This window comes from Ranitomeya imitator, chromosome 7 (assembly GCF_032444005.1).
Source record: "Ranitomeya imitator isolate aRanImi1 chromosome 7, aRanImi1.pri, whole genome shotgun sequence".
NCBI classification, from domain to species: domain Eukaryota; kingdom Metazoa; phylum Chordata; class Amphibia; order Anura; family Dendrobatidae; genus Ranitomeya; species Ranitomeya imitator.
Genome location: NC_091288.1, coordinates 37,407,001 through 37,430,245, shown reverse-complemented (window position 1 = coordinate 37,430,245; position 23,245 = coordinate 37,407,001). Strand labels below are relative to the sequence as shown.

At 41.3% G+C, this 23,245-nt stretch overlaps 1 protein-coding gene across 1 annotated transcript in view; it reads right to left on the bottom strand.

The window, feature by feature from the left end:
- The window catches only part of LOC138644541 (sodium channel protein type 2 subunit alpha-like), a 187,359-nt gene that overhangs the window by 4,515 nt on the left and 159,599 nt on the right, over positions 1-23,245 (bottom strand). Inside the window, exons 20-26 of the mRNA XM_069733065.1 lie at positions 18,790-18,963; positions 16,667-16,789; positions 14,004-14,279; positions 11,796-11,849; positions 9,013-9,154; positions 7,570-7,670; positions 4,539-4,809 (exon numbers count right to left, since the gene is read on the bottom strand). Coding sequence (XP_069589166.1) covers positions 4,539-4,809; positions 7,570-7,670; positions 9,013-9,154; positions 11,796-11,849; positions 14,004-14,279; positions 16,667-16,789; positions 18,790-18,963 — 1,141 coding nt within the window. The remainder of the gene's footprint in view (positions 1-4,538; positions 4,810-7,569; positions 7,671-9,012; positions 9,155-11,795; positions 11,850-14,003; positions 14,280-16,666; positions 16,790-18,789; positions 18,964-23,245) is intronic.

Genomic DNA, 23,245 nt, shown 5'->3' with positions numbered 1-23,245 from the left:
GTTTTGTCCAGAGATGATCTCTGCTGATGCTGACTCTTCTGGTGACTTTCCAGCTTCATTTCACCCATGTTAAAAAGAGCAGCGCCTTCTCTTCTGTTCAGCTCTGTCGACAGCTTGTCAATGCCGACATCATGCTGATTGACAGTCACTCTCTGAAGTTAGGCAGTGGGGAACCACCTATCAATCAAAACGACGTTGGAAGTGATTGCCCTTTTGTGATGACCTGTTGACAGAGCAGAGCGGAAGAGAAGAAGCTGCACTGTCAACGTGATGTCACCAACAGGAATGGTCCGTGATTGCTTTGAGAAGAGATCCGAGGGCAGAACAGGCAGGTAAGTTAGTAATTAGGCTAATAATAACCAAAATCCCGGATAACCTCTTAAGAGGTTAGGAGTAAAATATGGTGAGCTTATTAAGTGGTGCAAACCTCTTAATAAGATAGGAGCATCATGGGCAAACCAGGCACCACAAACTAAAATCTCTGCCAACCACGAGCTTGTGTAAGATTTTTGCTACAATTTGTTCCAACTTCTCATGTAAATTATTGTCGGGCAACAGATAGCCCCACAGCTCATGCTATGCCCCACCCAAAATTCAGAAAAAGAGGAAAGAATGATGGAAAAAATGCAAAAACACATTTTTTTGCACAAAAATATGCAACTTTGTAATCCCAAAACTTTAAATTATACAATGAATCAGCTGAAATCACCCTTAGGCTTACTTCACGAGCTTTTTCTGGCTTTGTAAAAAACTCTATATTTTGACATAATATAAAAAATATGATATTTTTTATTCAATACAGATGTCTATGGCAAAATGCATAAAACCCGCCAGACCGAGTGCTTGTTTTAATTGGAAAATAAAAACCTGCCAAGGTTCCAAAAAAAGTGCATTTCTGATTTGCCCAATTACTCACAAACAACATGAGACTGCAGCATTTTTTGCAGCAAAAAATTAAAAACTCAACATGGGAAAAGACAACACGCAAACTTTCGTAAAAAAGTATGAAACCACCCTTGAAGGGAATCTGTTGGTAAGATCAACCCTCTCATTCCCAAACCATATATATGTGCTTGCAGGTCTTTAAATTGTAAATCCATCAACACCTTTAGATCTTCTATCTGTTGCTGCATAATAAGCTTTTAAATTTATATACAAATGAGGCATTAAATGCTCTGGCCATGATAAAGCACATAAGGAGCCAATGCCTCCCTTGTTTGTTTTCCCGCTCAGCTCTAGCCTCTTTAGCTTGATTAATAGCTATCAAGCTAAAGATGTTGGTGCTGTAAGAGGGAAAAACCAGGGGAGTATATGGCTTGATAAGAGCTCTGCCATGCCCCAAGCACTTACATTGATGAGCAAAAGGGTAACAATGTTTTGAACTTCTGACTTTCACGCTCCATATCTCACCATCCAGTACTGCCATCATTTTATAGACAATCATTTTTGCTATCTCATACATAAATTTGACTTGCAAATATTTAGCATATGATTAGTTATGCAGATTATTGTCATGTCACTGCATTGTTACTGTTTTGCTCCTGGTGGTGGAAAAATCTTTTTCTTCCTGTACACTACAAATTACAATCTGTTCTCACATTCCCTCCTATCTCTGTATGTTATTAGGTTGATTTCCAAGTGAAAAGTCATTGGTTCGAATTGAGAAGCAGTCACGAAGGAGATTTCCCAAGAAAAAGAGAAACAGCATCATCCAGCTCAGCGTTAGCGGTCTCTCAACCAGGAAAATTACCAAACTTCATTTTGTGAGCGCCACGACAGCTGGAAAAATATGAAATGAAGTCCGACAATCCATTCAAAAGCGAAGAAGTGGACATCCAGGCAAAATATTGGAGTTAATAAGTCGGCTCATCACAAAGTCTGTCAGTTCTGGTGCAACAAACACGGCAGTGGAGGTGTCTCGTATGCTTCGCAATAGTGAGATCACAGACGTCCATCTGACAAACTTTGCACAAGTCTAGAATGGTGGCTTGAAAAAAGGTGAAGAACCCTCAACTTTAATATTGTTATAAGAAGAGTCGGCTCAAGTTTGCAAAAAGTACGAAAAGTGGACAGTAGAAGATTAGAAATGGGCGACTTGGAGCCATGAGACGAAAGTCAACAAACTAGGCTGTGATGGGGCGCAAATGGGTCTGAAAAAAAACAAGGGAAAATGTGGCAAACAGATCAAGAAATTAAAGAAACTGTCAAGTTTGGTGGAGGAAGCCTGATGATGTGATGTTGCTTCACAGCCAAAGATGTTGGATGCTTTACCAGGATCGATGGTGATTTCAATGTGAAACTATATGTGAATATCCTACAGTTTTCCAGCAGAACAATGACCAGAAGCAAACATCGAGATTGGTGAAGAAACGGTTCAATGACCATGAAGTAGAGGTGCTTGATTGGCCCCCACAGTCCCCAGACCTCAACTCAATCCACCACTTTTGGGTAGAGTTGAAAAAGTTGCATACAACAAATGAGTCAACCAGTATGAACCAACATTGGGAATGAGCAGAAGAAACATGGGATCATATTTTGGTCAAGACATGGTTGGATCTGATTGAGAGCATGCCCAGAAGGATTCAGACAGTGTTGGAAACCAAAAGTGGATTTTCAAAATACTAACAAAACAATAAAAAGTAAAATTTCGATTTTTTTTTTTTTTTTTTTTTTTTTTTTTTTAGGAACAAAACAGTAACAATGCAGTGACATGACAAGAATCTGCATAATTAACCATATGCTAAATAGTTACAAGTCAATTTATGTATGAGATAGCCAAGATGATTGTCTATAAAATGAGGGTGGGCTCACATTCGAAGCAGTAGTGGATGGTCAGATATGGAGCGTGATAGTCAAAAGTTCAAAACACTGTTACCCTTTTGCTCATCAATGTAAGGGGAACCTGTCATGTAAAAAACATTATAAACCTGTAGCTAAGGGGTTAATCTGCAGGTTAATAGAGTTCTGACACCGTCAGCCATCAGCACTGAGAGCACCACTGTCGGGAGGAAATAAACTTTATTCCTCCTGGCAGCCTCATTCTTTCAGTCATAGGTTTCAGTCTCCGCTCTGTGCGTATAAAGTGGCCGCTGTATCCGCACTCCGGTACTGACTGACAGCAGGATCAGCAATAGTCTGCTATCAGTCAGTGCTGGGGCGCAGGTAGAGTCGCTGCTATCTATGGACAGAGCGGTGACTGAAAAAGCACCAGCGAAACCGCAATGACGTCTGGGATGAGTACTATTCATTTTCTCCAGGCCCATATCTGCCGATTAATAGCGTTATTTTACATGACAGATTCTCTTTAATGCCTGATTTGGATATGAATCGAAAAGCTAATTGCTCAGAAATGCAGCAACAGATACAAAGGTGTCAATGTATTTATCTTTTAAAGACCTGCATGCAAGTAAGTGTGTTTGTGAAGGGGGAAGTTGACCTTACTGACAGATTCCTTTTAAAGGGAAGCTGTCATGCAAAAAGACACTATTTGCCAGCAGATACAGGGTTAATCTGCACTTAAGTAGTGTTAAAATGCTGACTGGTTGTCTTACTGAAAGAATAGCTACTGTGAGATAATGAACTGACATCCTGCCAGGAGCTGCTGGCTTACAGTCATAGGGGCGGTGCACGGAAAAGTTACAAACAATGATCACTATACTGTGACCGGCAGCTGTAATCACGCCCCCTCATTTTGATTGACAGCCTGCTCTGCAGCATATGTGTGCACAGTGAGCTGTCAGTCAAAGTGACGGAAATTGAGTTACAGCCGCCGATCATAGCGTAGTGAGCAATGACTTCAACCTTTACCGTACATCACCTCTATGACTGAAAGCCAGGATGCAAGGTCATTTTCTGGCACTAGTCTTGCTTTTGGTAAAACGGCCACGCAGTACTTTAACGCTATTTACCTGCAGATTAACCCTTTACCTGCAGGGAAAAAGTGCTATTGGTCATAACATGCTCTGTTTAAAGGAAATGGACACCTTCAGGGACATTTTTTTTTACACTTCTTTGCACGTATTATGTGCTAAATATATTTTTTTATCAACCGGGTTTCATTAAAAATGTTAATCCATTTGGATTTTATGAGTTCTGTGTTCCCTGCTCATTGCAGGCTGCAGAATGAGTTAACTGAGAATCAGGCATTCCGCTCATTCTGACAGGGTGTTTATAACTCTTATCTGAAATTCCCTTGGCTTATTTATAACAAAAACCACATAAAAGTTAAGGTGAACTTTGAAGTGGTTATAATTCAGCTCCAAAAATATAGATATAGAGTTGCAAACTCTCCATATGAATCAGTTCGCTAATGGATTCTCAGTTAACTCATTCTGCAGCCAGCAGCAATGTGCAGGGAAACAAAGAGGCTGTAGATGGGAAATGGTGAAACATTTTCAATGATACCGAACTGCAAAGTTGTCCATATCCTTTAATACCTTTTTTTTTTTTGCTGTTCTAGCCCTACTGGATTGGTAATCACGATAATATGACTGAAATATCTATTCAATTCAAGCAATGGGACCGTGCCACTGTCTTACCTACAATGGAGATTATGACCACAACCAAGTCAAATATATTCCATCCATTTGTGAAATAATAATGGCGCAAGGAAAAGAGTTTGAGAAGGAATTCACAGGTAAAGAGCACAATGAAGACCATATTAATCCAGTACAAGTTGTCGTCCATTTTATCACTCTGGCCATCAGTTTCAATCATCATGGTTACCATGTTAAGGAATATGAGACACATGACGGTGATATCAAATATTTGGTTTGTGACTATGTCAAATACGAATCCCTGTAAAACATTCTGTGGAGATAAAATGTTGTATATCACTATCAATATGTCTATGAATGATTATCGGAATATACAATCAAACTGAGCATGCAAAGGGAGTTCTTTTTTGGGGATTAAAGGCTTTTTTCACCACTATGATATTGATCACCTATCCGAAAAATATTAGATCGGTGAACGTCTGACACCCGGCACAACCATCAGTCAGCCAATACAAGCTCTGTATACTTTAGTGGACATGCTCGAGTACTGTAGATCAACTCGTATTCATTTCGTCTGCAGTATTTGTGAGCTCCGTACACTCTTTATATCCAACCGTTTATGGAGCTTTTTAATGCCTATATGTTGGTATTTTTTGTCTGTGTTTTTCTTTTCAATAAAATTTGTATCTTTTTATACCTTTGGTTCTTGTGTACATTTTTCTATCGGATTTTCATGAGGTTTTTGTACTGAATCGTTATTAAGTCCATTGTTGGTTAGATAGGTTTTGGCATCAATTTAGTTTATTTAGTCTTTGTTTCATGTGTGGATACTCCTAGTTTCTTGATTCAACTCTTTTGTTTTCGTTTATGGAGTTTGTAAAGGCTGTTTGGCGGGGATGCTGCGAGTTAGACCCCCACTGTTCTGATATCCTAACGGGAAGTCACTAATATCATATATGTCAAAAAACCCTTTAAGATGGCTGCCCATATAGATATTGCTAGACAGAATACCTGTATACTGACACTTGCCAGAATATATGTTCCACATTTACATTTTTGGCAAGGTTCACACTGGCGTTCGGAGTTGCGCTCTTCTGTTCCGTTTCATGAACAGAAAAATGGAAATCATTAAGCAAACTTTTCCATCCCAAACATAATCAGGCCGACACCATTGATTGTATTGGGGTCCATTTGGCTTGCTGTGTTGTCAGTAATTTTAATAAAAAAGTAATAATTTTGATGAAAATGACAACTTGTGAGAAATCCTCCTGATGAAGCCTACAACGCAAGTGCCAACCTACCATTTATTTGGCTATGTGTTTTGTCAGGAGCCAGGCTGCAGTGACATTTCCCCCAAAAAAACAACTCAACCCAATTTAAGTTATTGGGGTTTTGTTAGGGGCTTATGGAGCCCGTTGTGCAATAGATTCGGAAGTGCATCATGGTTTCCCTTTTTGTAAAGATAAGCCATGAAGCAGACGTGAACAGAACTTTAGATAACTCCCGTGGTAGCTGTTGTTATAGGGCATACTTGCCAACTTTCCCGTAACATTTGGCTGCACTTCTGGAAGGTTTCTTGTGCTTCTTCTTTAAACTGAGACACCTTAAGAGGGCAGGACGTTGGGTTTGGAAGGGGTGTGACATGTAAGAGGAAGTATGGTTATGTAAAAACCATTTAAAAAAAGTTAGGAAGTATGCAACAGGGTGGAGAGACACTGTGCAGGGTGGGGTGGGGAATTGGCCACAAATCTGAAACCTGCCAAAATGTACACAAATAATAACAGTTTAGTTAACACAAGATTGCAGAACTGGTGGATTCAAAGGGAACCTGTCACCTGAATTTGGCGGGACCAGTTTTTGGTCATATGGGCGGAGTTTTCGGGTGTTTGATTCACCCTTTCCTTACCCGCTGGCTGCATGCTGGCCACAATATTGGATTGAAGTTCATACTATGTCCTCCGTAGTACATGCCTGCGCAAGGCAAGATTGGCTGCTTGCTGGCCGCAATATTGGATTGAAGTTCATACTATGTCCTCCGTAGTACACGCCTGCGCAAGGCAAGATTGGCTGCTTGCTGGCCGCAATATTGGATTGAAGTTCATTCTATGTCCTCCGTAGTACACGCCTGCGCAAGGCAATCTTGCCTTGCGCAGGCGTGTACTACGGAGGACATAGAATGAACTTCAATCCAATATTGCGGCCAGCATGCAGCCAGCGGGTAAGGAAAGGGTGAATCAAACACCCGAAAACTCCGCCCATATGACCAAAAACTGGTCTTGCCAAATTCAGGTGACAGGTTCCCTTTAAAATCCCACTACTAATTAGGGTCCAACAAATCACGAAGGATTCATCAATGAAATAAATAAAAAATAACCATTAATTGTTTATGGAACTTTCTGACTCTCCATAGAAAGGGTTTATGGGGAATGTAGAATTTCAAAAATACCCAATTCTTCTGACCCAAGATTCTTCATGAATCTTCTGATAAATCACCCCAGATGGGTCTGGCAGTGGCGTACTCCTCTTCTCATTGAAAACACCTAAACACCTAGCCAAACCAACATGCAAGTATATATGATGTGGGGAGAAATAGCTGATAGCCAAAAAAGTAGTTGGCAGACGGCTATCCAATGTTGAGTTAGCCTGGCACAATTGTGCTACATGTAAGCCGATCGGAGGTCAGTGAGTGGCTTGATAAGACTACCTAACCTAAATGGTATAAGCACATAATGAACATTATTGTGATTGTTCTGTGCACACAGTATGATATTCTATCGGCAACTCATCACGTTTTTACAAAGAATCATTTCCTGCCTATAACGATAATCTTAAAACTGGATAAAAATCAAATGTTTTGCTCGTTTGTTCGGTGTTTGCCGGCCTCTTCAGGCAAGCATCTAGGCGGAAATGAACGCTCCTATTTGTCCTACTAACCCTCTTTCCCCGATTAGTTAGTCTAAATTGGCCGTAAGGTGTATAGGCACTATTACAATGAAGACTATGGATGCATTACCAAAGTGTCTGAAATAATTTTATATCTACAACACAGTTTCATTGGAGTTTACAGTCTAACCTTAGGTCTTGGGATTGGTTTTTGTGGTTTCTTGGATCCAAGTTTCTTCATTGCATTGTAATACTTCTTCTGTTCCTCTGTCATAAAGATGTCTTGTCCCCCTAAGTAAAATATTTCAACCAACGTAAATCTAAAGTACAAATATAGTTCTCCCACTTTATTAAAAGTATATTTCTTATTGAGCCATTTATATGCCCACTGGGTCTTTGGGAAGAAGAACTCCAACCTCTGGAGCCAACATCTTTTGAGAGAATGGTGTCTCATGGTTTCCATTCAACTACAAGGGTTTATTCATACATATGCAGAATGAACTGAGAGGTGACCGCGCATGTGTCTGACTGTCTTTACCCAAGTACTGTATACATGAGCTTCGAAAAAGACAGTGCTGCACTGCCATCTCTCTATTTAGTCTACAGCTGGGTTCCTGGTGGAACAAAATCCAGAGAACCATCAATCTCTTGATCTGCCACAGTAGCCATAGTTCCAGAGGTTGGACCCTACCTACCAGACAGAATCGATATGAAATATTCTTCACAGAGTTCTATAACGGGACCCTAATCTGATTTACGGTAATCTAAATACATCTCCATAAGTGCAACATCTGTTCTCAAAACAATTTTTCTTCTCGGCTTCCATCACCTCCTCACAATCTTTTCCCACTCACCGAATCCACAAATCTTTAAACAAACTTACGTGTCTTCCATAGATAGATGATACAAACAAAAAAGCAAAGTAGGAAAAGACTACTCAGTTTTTAGATACAGAGCCTCCAAGATAGATAGATAGATTGCTACACTTGCAATAAAAATATTCAACCCCATTGCAAATTAGGTTTATTAGCAAATAAATTAGCACTCAATGGTTTTCGACCATCTTCCTCCCCAGGATTCTGTTGGCAGTGGATGACTCTTTCACGTCCGGTAGCGTAGCCGGTAATTCTATGGGTTTGATCTTGTTCCATTACCTTCCAACTATATCTCTAAGTATGTTTTTGTATGGTTTTCCTTGTTTGTCCAAAGCAGCGATCTCTTCTTTAAACTTTTTGGACCACTCTCATGACAACCCAAGAACATTAATGACCTAAAGGCATTCACCAAAGACTAATAAACTCGGATTACTCATGAATGCTGTCTTAATCTGGTGTCTGGCTAGGCATCATGTATGCAGCATGTAATAACAGTGAAATATACTCGATTAAGTACTAAAGACATTTGTGTTAAATAGGGTAAATAATTCTGAGAATGTCGTAATCAGGAAAGGTGTCTCTTTGTGATGAATTTGCAGAAACCACTTGTTCGGATATTTAAATTGTTCTTGCTTCATTGCTTTACTGCAAACAGCAGAAAATCTCACTAATAAGCCTTGTAAACCCCATGGAGGTGGAATACTTTTGATTGCAGCTATAGATAGATATATAATCTCCAGCTCCATGGCAATTAATACTTATCTTCCTTTTCTGCTGATTGAAGTTATCTATGATAACACCAATGAAGAGATTCAAGGTGAAGAAGGAGCCAAATATTATGAAGACTACGAAGTATAAATACATGTAATTATTGTACTCATATTTGGGTTGCAGGTCTTTCTATGTAAAAAAAAAGAGGTATACATAATTAATATACACAGATTCATACATATGAGACACACCAATTAATACTGCATCTGATTCAAGGGGTCACACTTGTCTAGTAAAACAAAACAAACATTGATTAAAAAATGATTAAAAAACACAAGAACAAAACAAAATGTGCCTTTTACTGCAAGAACAAAACCTTAAGAAACTGTAAATGTACAGTGTATTAAAGCTCAACTAGAAATGTTGTGTGCAACATAGATATTTGGGTCTTCTGTAAGAGCTGTGATTTGAGTCAGTTTTCTTCCCCTTCTCTCTCATGCCATTCATGTAAACATTGTAAATGAAGCTGCAGCTGCATCCCCTTCCTCGCCCTCCTCCCTATGTTCTACCTATTGTTTTACTCTCAATTACATTTTCAGAGGTATCTACTCACTGCTGTGCTGCCACACACTAAGGCCTCTTTCACACTTCCGTCGTTTGGCCAACGTCGCAATGCGTCGTTTTGGAGAAAAAACGCATCCTGCAAAGTTGCCCGCAGGATGCGTTTTTTTCTCCATAGACTTGCATTGGCGACGCATTGCGACGTATGGCCACACGTCGCATCCGTCGTGCAACGGATGCGTCGTGATTTTGCGGCCCGTCGTGATGAAAAAACATTCAATGTAACGTTTTTTTGTCCGTCGGAACCACCATTTCTGACCGCGCATGCGCAGCCGGAATTCCACCCCCTCCTCCCTGGAACTCATAATGGGCAGCGGATGCATCTGAAAACTGCATCCACTGCCCACGTTGTGCACTATTTGCACAACGTCTGTCGGTACATCGGGCCGACGGTTTGCGACGGCCCCGTACCGACGGAAATGTGAAAGAGGCCTAAACTTCTCTGCTGTGCTGTCACACACTAATCTTCACTGCTGTACTGTCACACACTAATCTTCTTTGCTGTGCTGTCACACACTAATCTTCCCTGCTGTGCTGTCACACACTAATCTTCCCTGCTGTGCTGTCACACACTAATCTTCACTGCTGTGCTGTCACACACTAATCTTCTCTGCTGTGCTGTCACACACTAATCTTCACTGCTGTGCTGTCACACACTAATCTTCACTGCTGTGCTGTCACACACTAATCTTCACTGCTGTCCGGTCACTCACTAATCTTCTCTGCTGTGCTGTCACACACTAATCTTCTCTGCTGTGCTGTCACACACTAGTCTTCTTTGCTGTGCTGCCACACACTAATCTTCTCTGCTGTGCGGTCACACATTAATCTTCTCTGCTGTGCCGTCACACACTAATCTTCTCTGCTGTGCTGTCACACACTAGTCTTCTTTGCTGTGCTGCCGCACACTAATCTTCTCTGCTGTGTGGTCACACATTAATTTTCTCTGCTGCGCTGTCACACACTAATCTTCTCTGCTGTGCTGTCACACACTAATCTTCACTGCTGTGTGGTCACACACTAATCTTCTCTGCTCTGCTGTCACACACTAATCTCTGCTGTGCTGTCACACACTAATCTTCTCTGCTGTGTGGTCACACACTAATCTTCTCTGCTGTGCTGTCACACACTAATCTTCTCTGCTGTGTGGTCACACACTAATCTTCGCTGCTCTGCTGTCACACACTAATCTCTGCTGTGCTGTCACACACTAATCTTCTCTGCTGTGCTGTCACACACTAATCTTCTCTGCTGTGCCGTCACACACTAATCTTCTCTGCTGTGCTGTCACACACTAATCTTCTCTGCTGTGCTGTCACACACTAGTCTTCTTTGCTGTGCTGCCACACACTAATCTTCTCTGCTGTGCGGTCACACATTAATCTTCTCTGCTGTGCTGCCACACACTAATCTTCTCTGCTGTGCGGTCACACATTAATCTTCTCTGCTGTGCCGTCACACACTAAACTTCTCTGCTGTGCTGTCACACACTAATCTTCTCTGCTGTGTGGTCATACACTAAACTTCTCGCCCGTGCTTGAAGTCATGTGATCTTCTCGTTCTAATGCAATCTTCTGCAATGTGTAAAATGGTGATTTTAGCTGCATCTCATCAATTGAGTTTTGCTGAGTTCTTCAAAATTTGACACCAATTTTTTTAGAATCTAATTGATTCACTCCTCTCTAGTATTTACAAACGTGCTAATCGGGAAATTATTATAATTTAAAATTAATATCTATGCAAAGGTCGGACCCCTGCCGACCTTGAAAACTGAGCTCTGATCTATACCATTGAATTGGAGCCGTGGACCCATAGCCATACACGCACGTGACCTCAGCTTCATTAATTCTCTATGATATAACCAAGTGCAACAATCTCTGAATTTCAGAGCCCCATTCCCAACATCCTAGAAGTCGGACCTGCCCGCACCGATGGAATAACACTTTAATTTTTTTGTATATATTAAATATTTGCCCTGTAAATTGTACAGTTTTGGCAAACCAATATAAGTTTTTTGACTTTCATGCAATGAGTATTTATATTTGCATTATATCATAAGAGAATAAAATAAAAAATAAATAAAAATGAATATGATTATAAAAAAACATCACAAAGTGTGAGTCTCACATACACTGGAGCTTTCCTACAAATAAATAAGCAAAATCAATTCGCTATATATTTATAAAACACTAAAAATAATTTCACTCACTTCTCTTGCATCAACAGCTGCGTACATAATAGGCGTCCATCCTTTAAAAGTGGCCTTTAAAGAAAAAAAAAAAAATTAGGACTGCAAACTGATGCAAATTTGTAATAGCATGTGAAACGTAGTGTTATAAAGTGAAACCGATTTTGGAAGCTTCACATTAAACATTAGATGATGGTCTGTGTCTAGTTACGTCTGTACACCCCTCCCATCCATGTGCTGTCACCATGCACCGCACACTCTTTTACGAATCAAGTGCATCGGCAAAGTGGTGTGTGCCACCGTGCACCTTGCCACAAATCTTACTCCAGTGAGGGACTGGAGTAAGATTTCTGGCATGAGATACACCACAACTAGACAAACTGTGACATCACAAATCCATAATGCTGACAAAACTGGTGGGAAAACCCCAAAAGTCACAACATTTTTGCACGACTCAGCATTGTGCAAAAATATTGTGTCTTTTTAAACCAGAATTCTGGTGTGATCGCTTTGATGAACCGAGGCCCTAGTCTTTAAAAAAAAAAAAAACTGAAAAAAAAAGATTCACGTTGGTCACAAGCCTCAGGTATCGGGTAATTTGTAGCATCTTCTTCAGCTGGGGCAGCTGATGCACCCTGTAAGACCACACAAGTCAGCCCCGGTTGTCTGGTCGTGCTATCTGAACTGCCTGAAAACTTAGAAAAAGAAAATTTAGCGCCCAAGTTCTCAGAAGCTACACACTAGGAATCCCTGGGATACATACATAGAGTGCTCTCTCTCAAGCTATGCTTCTGTCCTGACATTAGTGATTTGCTAAAGATTGATTATAGAGAAAGTTACAATAAAGTGTTGTTACCATCTTTATAAATAGGTATTGCCAGATAGTGCATGTAAATAAAGCAATTTTGTTAATTTGCTGTTTATTCAATTTTTTAGCCGTTCTTAAGATATTAACACTTTTCTTTTTTCTGTTTGTTTACATCTCGCTGCCTTGGAGACAGACCACCGCTGCTAGACAGCATAACATGAAAAGTTCTTACAAGCTCATTTCTATTGAGCTTGTCAGCACTGAATTGAGGAGAAGCCCTCCAGATTATACAGCCAGACTGCTGTTATAGGGGAGGCTCAAGGCTACATTGATTGCTGTTCTAGGCGTCGCTCCAGATCACATAGTTAGACTGCTATATTAGGAGTCACTCCAGACTACACAAACTGTTGATCTAGGAGTCTTTCAAGACCACATAGTTAGACTGCTGTATTAGGAGTCTCTCCAGACTACACAAACTGTTGATCTAGGAGTCTTTCAAGACCACATAGTTAGACTGCTGTATTAGGAGTCACTCCAGACTACACAAACTGTTGATCTAGGAGTCTTTCAAGACCACATAGTTAGACTATATTAGGAGTCACTCCAGACTACCCAAACTGTTGATCTAGGAGTCATTCAAGACCACATAGTTAGACTGCTATATTAGGAGTCAATCCAGACTACACAGTCAGACTGCAGTATTAAGAGTCACTCCAGACCAAAGACTGCCTTATCAGGAGTCACTTCAGACTACAAAGTCACCGACTGCCTTACTAGGAGTGACTCCAGAATACATTGTCATACTGCAGTTGCCGGACCAGAACAGACTACACAGCCATGCAACATTGATTGGAGGTTCTCCTGATTAGGGTTAGTCCTCCATTAGACGTGTCCTTTTTAGGACAGGTAGCTACTATCATAGACCCCTCTCGGGGCTCATTCTCACTTGCATATTAAAAATATACATTAGATTCAGATGTACCATATGGATGCTTTTTTCACACTCTTCCATTTCTTTGGTCATATTACGCCCACTATTGCTCCGTATATTATGCATTGTTTTACATGCTCGGACAAGGCGTTATCGTGCTCATGTGCTAACTGAGTGTCTTCAGCGTGCTCGAAAAATGCTCGAATGCCCACGGCTGCATGTCTCGCGGCTGTTCGACAGCTGCAACACATGCAGGGATTGCTTAACAAACAGGTAATCCCTGCATGTGTTGCGGCTGTTAGACAAACATGCAGCCGCGGGGACTAGAACATATTTTTCTAGCACATCGAAGACACTCAGCACACAAGCATGGTCAGATAACACCTTATCACAGTACGTTCGCTCATCACTATTTTATTTGTTCAATTTTTTTTTTTGTTACAGGAAACATATAAAAAATGAACAGATATTTGAATGATAAGCTACTTACCACTTGAAGTAAAGCTAGGTATCCTGCTCCGACATTATCAAAATTCACTTTCACATTCTGCCATATGGCACTCTTGTTTCCAAGTTCTTTACATTGTGATATATTATTCACTTCAAAGATTTCAAAATTTTCACCCGTCGTAGTATTAGTGCAGTGATAATACTTTCCTGCAAAAAGGTTCACGCCCATTATGCTGAAAATCAACCAAAATATTAGGCAGACCAGCAGCACGTTCATGATAGATGGAATAGCCCCGACCAGTGCATTTACCACCACCTAAAATTTCAAGAAAATTAACATCAATACATTTGTTAATTAAACAGGAAACTATCACAAAACCAATTTACTAGACTATTTGTATTTTCACACACTGAAAAACTAGTGGTGTTGCCAAAAAAAAGATTTCAAAAGGAAACTGGTAAAAAAAAAATTGGGTGAATTTTCAACAAAATTGACAACTAATGGACATGCAACTTTAAAATTTGTATTTCAGAATTATTTGTATTTTTATTTTCTTAAAAGTACTTAAGGTGTATGTAGCGGTGTATGAACCATTAAGAAACACTGTAGCGTTTCAGAGAAAACATTGTTGGGTATGGATTATGAAGAGGGACCATGTTTCTCGGATGATTAGTCCAAGGTAGGCCCCTGGTGGATTTTCCCCTCCCCGCACAACACAACTGACAAGTCTCACCCTATACACACACACATAAGGAGAGAGTTGTCAGTCTGAAGGAGCAAGGCACAGGAAAATCTGCTAGGGATCTGCCTCTGACCAGGCATTGGCGACACATAATCCCTGATCGTCTTTTCAACGAATATTTTTTCTGAAACGTTGCATTGTTTCAGAGTAAAATGACGCAGACAGTCTCTGATTCATGCTGCCCAAGGCTCAGACAGCATGATTTTTTTTTAAGGTTATCTTTAAATATAGTCCAAGTAATTGAATGAAGATGAGACATAAATGTGTCAGGGGTAAACTTATTTTATTTGTATAGCACCACTGTATTTCACCACACTTTACACACATCTTCATTAGTGATGAGCGAATGTGCTCAGATAAGGTGTTATAATAGCATTGTCATGCGCTGAGTGTCTTCAGTATGCTCCAAAAATATGTTTGAGTCCCGCGCACGTGCATGTTCGACAGCCGCAACACATGCAGGGATTTCCTGTTTGTTAGGCAAACCCTTCTTGTCTTGTGGTTGTTGAACTGCACACAGTTTTTGAAGGACTTCAGCAGGGAGGTTGTTCACAACATTTTGGAAAACTAAACCCAGATCTTCTGTGGACTTAGACTTTTGAAAATCCTTCTCTCAATGCTGAGACATACAGGCAGATACTTATCCATCATTCATTGCCATCTGGGAGGTGTCATGCTGCTGCAGTGCAATATAGCGCAACCTCCACCAGAGGGAGCTTGAGAGGGAAGTGAGACTGCATAGACAGAGTAGCAACACAGAGCAGCAGCACAGGCGCCACCAAGTGGCGAGAGAGTGGTCAGACAAGCCGAGTCAAAAAACAGTCAGAGGCAGAAGTACAAAAGGTATCAGCAGTACATGTGTGAGGGAACAAGCCAGAAGGTTCAGCAATAAGCAGATAAGACAAAGACAGAAGGCAGAAGCGAGTTCGAATACAAGCCGAGTCAGAAACAAGAGGAGCAAACCAACAAACAAGGAAACGCTGGGAAAAGGGCAGACAGAGGGAGTCAACAGACACGGGGCAAGTCAAGGATCACAGCAGTACAAATCAAGAGCTACCAGAGTCTGGTTCACATGCCGAAGGCAGAACTATAGCTGACACCGCCAGCAGGATGCATAGGAGCTAAATAGCAAACCTGAAACCAGAATGAGGCAGAGCAAAGTTAACCCTTGACATGATCTGCCCGGAGAAAGGGCAGACAGGATTAAACCCTGGAACCGATCATGACAGGAGGAGTCTGATTGGCTCACAATTTATCTTTCACATGACGACCTCAATGTCATTAAGAATTATCTTTGGTGTAAAGAAGAAAAAGGAGTCCTGGAAGTAATGATTTGCCCCCCAGAGTCCTGATCTCACAGCATCCAGTCTGTCTGAAAATACATAAAGAGACAGAAGGATTTGCACAAGCGACATCACAGAAGATCTGTGGATAGTTCTCCAAGATATTTGAAACAATCTCACGAGTTCCTTCAAAAACTGTGTAGAAAAATTGATGCTTTGATGCTGTTTTGAAGGAAAAGGGTGGTCACAGCAAATATTAATTTTACTGAGATTTCTCTTTTGTTCATTCAAATTGAATTTTAATTGTTAACAACAAACTATTAAAACTTCTATTTTTTAAAGCATTCCTACTTCACAGCTTTTTTTCCACTCCTGTGTAAAACTTTTGCACAGTGCTGTATAATTAGTTATTGGAGTCTTCTAGGTTAGACAGGATATTCTCTTAGTATGTATGGAATTAATAAAGGAGAAACTATTTCATCAGCAGATAAGTTACGCTGCTTTTCCCAGTGATGCCATTTGATCATAGAAGAGTTTACCAGTGGGTTCTTCAAGTTCAGCTGATTTTTGGTGGCCTTATTATGTAGCAAGGACATGACACCATTAAAAACACATGTTATGAAACGGCCATGTTATGAAAACTAATTGAATTCATTTGCTTAAGGATGTAAACTTACCCTCATTCCTTCAAAACGTGACAATGCCCTCAGGGGTCTCAAAGCCCTTAATGTTCTTAGTGATTTAATAGGCCCTAATTCCGAGAATCCCATTAAACTAGCGATAAGGCTAACCAAAGATATCTGTTAAAGAGAGATATAACAGTTGTAAGTTTAAGGTATGAAATAATGGTACATTTTGCTAATTTTTTAAAGTAGGAGCAGCAAACAGTGTAATTGGATAAGTGGCTAGTGTTTAAAGGTTCAACGACCAAGGGGAGCCAAAGGGGGAATGTGAATGCAGTAGTGGAACCCAACTTGAAATCGTCTGTAAACTTAAACATATTCCACCTTATTTGCCTCCTTTGTATCTTTCAGGCTCATCAGTGGAAACCAAGAAGGTCTTCATTAGCCAGTAGATCCCAAAATATCTATATCGCTAAAGGTCCCCATCCAAATTAGATGGCTATCATCTGAACGATACGTCATATAAATGTTCATCCGACAGCCATCTTTGCCAACGCTCCCATACAGGCCAAGTGCTCCTGTGTTCTCCATTAGAAAGTCATTGGCTACCATGTTGGCCGGAGGCTTGTCTCCAGGAACACAATATGATCGGCATTCTATAATTAGACATGCTCTATCGCCATCTTCCCTGACAACCCATCGGCCAGCGTCAGATGCTGCAGATCCCTACAACATGTGGTCACACATATGTGCTCTCCATTCTCTCAGAGGAGCCAATTTTATAGATTCTCTCTGTGTTGGTGGTGAAGATTTTGTTGAGATTGTTATTATTTGTACATTGCATGACACTACAACATACAATCGGAAACCATTAACTGTACCATGTACCATGTAGGCCTCTAGCCTTCATATAACTTATATTCTAAAACACTACTAAGAAACCATTTATCACCGTACAGATATTTCATTCACATGGAGAGCTATTTGGACTCATCTTGATTGAATTCAATATACTGTAAATTACAAAATCGCTTGATGCAAAGAGCTGTTGTTTGATATTCCAATCATTATTAAGCACCAAAGCTTAGACAAAATAGGAATATTTAAAAAAAATTACTGGTAATCTTTTGTTTCTGTTCTGTTAAGTCTTTGTATACAACATACAACAATAGCATTTCATCATCGTGGATTTAATGTGGAATCTGCCACCAGAATTATGGATTTATGTACGAAGGGACAGAGACTCTTATTCCATTGTTGGGTCATTTACTGAGTATCTTTCTGTAGTTTTGTTAAAATCACATTTTTGTCTGCTGCAGCTCTGCTAGTCTTCTCAATGATGAGCTAAGCCTAACACCATTGATTGACAGCTGCCTACACAATGCATAGGCAGGAAACTGGCCATCAATGGTGGGTGGTGGGGATAGCTATAGAATGTGAATACCAAGGATTACATAGGGAACTTTTACTGAAAAGACTAGCAGAGCTGCCGCAGATAAAAATGTGCTTTTAGCACTACAGCAAGAAGCCCAATAAGTGAAATACAGCTAGAATGCCTCTGATTTATGCTGCTCTCAGATGTGGCAGCATATACTTTGTGATAGCTTGTCTTTAATTCAATAGCAGTGACTAGACATGAAGCAATGTGATGTCAGATTCCTAAAGATACTACATCAGTAACTATTCATGTGCACAGACCTACAGAATCGGCCGTGAGCAGTGGCAGCAGTTCGGAACTGGAGTAGAATTTTAACGGTAAGTTTTTTTTATTGCTTATCTATGTATATTTTTTTGCAAGTTTAAGCAAAGATTTTCATAAACCTGAAAACAAAAGTTTTAGTTTTGCTGTTTTTATTAATGATATTGGCTAAGATTTACTATGCAAGTTGTGCCAAAAAAATGGAGTGCATAGTAAGTACCAAATTTATAATGTACGGTACTTTAGAATTTTTTCCACTTTATCTAAAAAGGTTTGCAAAAGTGTTTTTAAACATTAATGCGGCAAGGAGAAGTTGTAAAATGTGCCAAAAGCTTTTCTCTAAAATAGTGTTGGATATGTAAAACAGTCATGAAGGTCATGAGAAAGATAACCGGACGGTTTTATACAGGATTATGCTTCCTTATTATTACATTTTAAGAAGATGCAAAAGCCATACAGAATAAAACTGAAACCTTACATCAACTATTACAAAATCCAGACAGCACCAGGCATTAGTGAAATAGGTTGCAAATCCATATGCCACCCATTTCAGAAGCATTTCAGAGATAAAGATGTAAGTGAAGAGCTTGTCAGCGTATTCCAGTACTGATTTGATTGTTTTACGATTATCGATGTAAATATCTTCAAATGCCTGTAAATATAATTAGCAAAGTGTATGATAATATAAAATGACATTACAGAAGCAAAATGTAATAAAATGTAAAATACACCAAAAGATAAAAAAAAATTTAATATACATTTGACTAGGGTTGAGCGAAACGGGTCGAAATTGTTCAAAAGTCGCCGACTTTTGGCAAGGTCGGGTTTCATGAAACCCGACCCCAGTGGGGGGTCGGCCATGAAGTCGGCGATCTTTTGAATCTGGAATCGGAATTCCGATCCCGATTCCCGATATGTTTAAGATATCGGGAATTGGTATCGGAATTCAGATTAAAGTGTAAAATATAGAATTAAAATAAAAAATATTGCAATACTTACCCTCTGACGCGCCCTGGTACTAACCGGCAGCCTTCCTCCTTCGAATCCGCGCTTCTAGGACCTTGCCGTGACGTCGCGGTGACGTCGCGGCTTGTGATTGGCCGCGCGGCCGCCCATGTGACCGCTCGCGCGGCCAATCACAAGCCGCGACGTCACCCGCGACGTCACCGAAGGTCCTGGAAGGGCTGATTCTTAGGAAGGAAGGCTGTCGGAAGGAAGCAGGGCGCTTCCGAGGGTGAGTATATACCTAATAGGAATATACTCACCCTCGGAAGCGCCCTGCTATACCTAATAGGAATATACTCACCCTCGGAAGCGCCCTGCTTCCTTCCGACAGCCTTCCTTCCTAAGAATCAGCCCTTCCAGGACCTTCGGTGACGTCGCGGGTGACGTCGCGGCTTGTGATTGGCCGCGCGAGCGGTCACATGGGCGGCCGCGCGGCCAATCACAAGCCGCGACGTCACCCGTGACGTAACCGAAGGTCCTGGAAGGCTGATTCTAAGGAAGGAAGGTTCCCGGTTAGTACCAGGGCGCGTCAGAGGGTAAGTATAAGGATATTTTTTATTTTAATTCTATATTTTACACTTAAATATGGATCCCAGGGCCTGAAGGAGAGTTTCCGCTCCTTCAGACCCTGGGAACCATGGAAACCCAATGCACTGCATTGGGTTTCGAGTTTCGGCCGACCCCGACCCCGACTTTTTTATAGGATCGGCCGATTTCACTCGACCTGACTTTTCCAAAAGTCGGGTTTCGTGAAACCCGACCCGATCCTATAAAAGTGAAGGTCGCTCAACCCTACATTTGACTGAAAAAAAAAACAGAAATGTAGAAAATTTTGCATATGTATTGAAAAAGAAAAACTGAAACTGTGCAGCTCCATAACTGAGGACTTCTGGCTGTCACCGACACCAAGAACAGCTGATTGGTGAAGGTGCCAGATGTTGCACCCCCACGATCAGTCATTGCTGACCTATCCCAAGGATAAGTCATTGATAAAGTCTTGGACAGCCCCTTTATCTGCCCTATAAAGTCTTAGCAACATACAGTCATGGCCAAAAGTATTGACACCCCTGCAATTCTGTCAGATAATACTCAGTTTCTTCCTGAAAATGATTGTAATCACAAATTTTTTGGTATTATTATCTTCATTTAATGTGTCTTAAATGAAAAAACACAAAAAGAATTGTCCTAAAGCCAAATTGGATATAATTCCACACCAAACATAAAAAAGGGGTGGACAAAAGTATTGGCACCGTTCGAAAAATCATGTGATGCTTCTCTAATTTGTGTAATTATCAGCACCTGTAACTTACCTGTGGCACCTAACAGGTGTTGGCAATAACTAAATCACACTTGCAGTCAGTTGACATGGATTAAAGTTGACTCAACCTCTGTCCTATGTCCTTGTGTGCACCACATTGAGCATGGAGAAAAGAAAGAAGACCAAAGAACTGTCTGAGGACTTGAGAAACCAAATTGTGAGGAAGCATGAGCAATCTCAAGGCTACAAGTCCATTTCCAAAGACCTGAATGTTCCTGTGTCTACCGAGCGCAGTGTCATCAAGAAGTTTAAAGCCCATGGCACTGTAGCTAACCTCCCTAGATGTGGATGGAAAAGAAAAATTGACACGAGATTTCAACGCAAGATTGTGCGGATGTTGGATAAAGAACCTCGACTAACATCCAAACAAGTTCAAGCTGCCCTGCAGTCCGAGGGTACAACAGTGTCAACCCGTACTATCCGTCGGCGTCTGAATGAAAAGGGACTGTATGGTAGGAGACTGTTATGAACAGGTGATTCAGAACCACAATGGACCTAGTGGTTAAGAGCACACAAGTGACCTGTTAGTTACTAACATAGGACGAGCTCTGAGACGTGGGAACTCTGCTGACCGCAATCCCTAAACCTATCATACCACACTAAAGGTAGCCGTGGAGCGCTTCTGACCCAAACCTAGGTGCCTCGGCACAGCCTGAGAAACTAGCTAGCCCTGAAGATAGAAAAATAAGCCTACCTTGCCTCAGAGAAATTCCCCAAAGGAAAAGGCAGCCCCCCACATATAATGACAGTGAGTAAGATGAAAATACAAACACAGAGATGAAATAGATTTTAGCAAAGTGAGGCCCGACTTACTGAATAGACCGAGGATAGGAAAGATAGCTTTGCGGTCAGCACAAAAACCTACAAACAACCACGCAGAGGGGGCAAAAAGACCCTCCGCACCGACTAACGGTACGGAGGTGCTCCCTCTGCGTCTCAGAGCTTCCAGCAAGCAAGAAAAACCAATATAGCAAGCTGGACAGAAAATATAGCAAACAAAAGTAACATAAGCAAAACTTAGCTTATGCAGGGCAGACAGGCCACAAGAACGATCCAGGAGATAGCAAGACCAATACTGGAACATTGACTGGAGGCCAGGAACAAAGAACTAGGTGGAGTTAAATAGAGCAGCACCTAACGACTTAACCTCGTCACCTGAGGAAGGAAACTCAGAAGCCGCAACCCCACTCACATCCACCAGAGGAAGCTCATAGACAGAACCAGCCGAAGTACCACTCATGACCACAGGAGGGAGCTTGACCACAGAATTCACAACAGTACCCCTCCCTTGAGGAGGGGTCACCGAACCCTCACCAGAGCCCCCAGGCCGACCAGGATGAGCCAAATGAAAGGCACGAACCAGATCAGCAGCATGAACATCAGAGGCAAAGACCCAGGAATTATCTTCCTGACCATAACCCTTCCACTTAACCAGGTACTGGAGTTTCCGCCTCGAAATACGAGAATCCAAAATCTTCTCCACTATATACTCCAACTACCCCTCAACCAAAACCGGGGCAGGAGGATCAACGGATGGAACCACAGGTGCCACGTATCTCCGCAACAATGACCTATGGAACACGTTATGGATGGAAAAAGAAGCTGGAAGGGTCAAACGAAAAGACACAGGATTAAGAACCTCAGAAATCCTATACGGACCAATGAAATGAGGCTTAAACTTAGGAGAGGAAACTTTCATAGGAATATAACGAGATGACAACCAAACCAAATCCCCAACACGAAGTCGGGGACCCACACAGCGCCTGCGGTTAGCGAAATGCTGAGCCTTCTCCTGAGACAATGTCAAATTGTCCACCACATGAGTCCAAATCTCCTGCAACCTATCCACCACAGTATCCACACCAGGACAGTCAGAAGACTCAACCTGCCCTGAAGAGAAACGAGGATGGAAACCAGAATTGCAGAAAAACGGCGAAACCAAAGTAGCCGAGCTGGCCCGATTATTAAGGGCGAGCTCAGCCAAAGGCAAAAAGGACACCTAATCATCCTGATCGGCAGAAACAAAACATCTCAGATATGTTTCCAAGGTCTGATTGGTTCGTTCAGTCTGGCCATTTGTCTGAGGATGGAAAGCCGAGGAAAAAGACAAATCAATGCCCATCCTAGCACAAAAGGCTCGCCAAAACCTCGAAACAAACTGGGAACCTCTGTCAGAAACGATGTTCTCCGGAATGCCATGTAATCGAACCACATGCTGGAAGAACTATGGCACCAAATCAGAGGAGGAAGGCAATTTAGACAAGGGTACCAAATGGACCATCTTAGAGAAGCGATCACAAACAACCCAAATGACCGACATTTTTTGAGAGACGGGGAGATCCGAAATAAAATCCATAGAGATATGTGTCCAGGGCCTCTTCGGGACTGGCAAGGGCAAAAGCAACCCACTGGCATGAGAACAGCAGGGCTTAGCCCGAGCACAAATCCCACAGGACTGCACAAATGAACGCACATCCCACGACAGAGATGGCCACCAAAAGGATCTAGCCACCAAATCTCTGGTACCAAAGATTCCAGGATGACCAGCCAACACCGAACAATGAACCTCAGAGATAACTCTACTCGTCCATTTATCAGGGACAAACAGTTT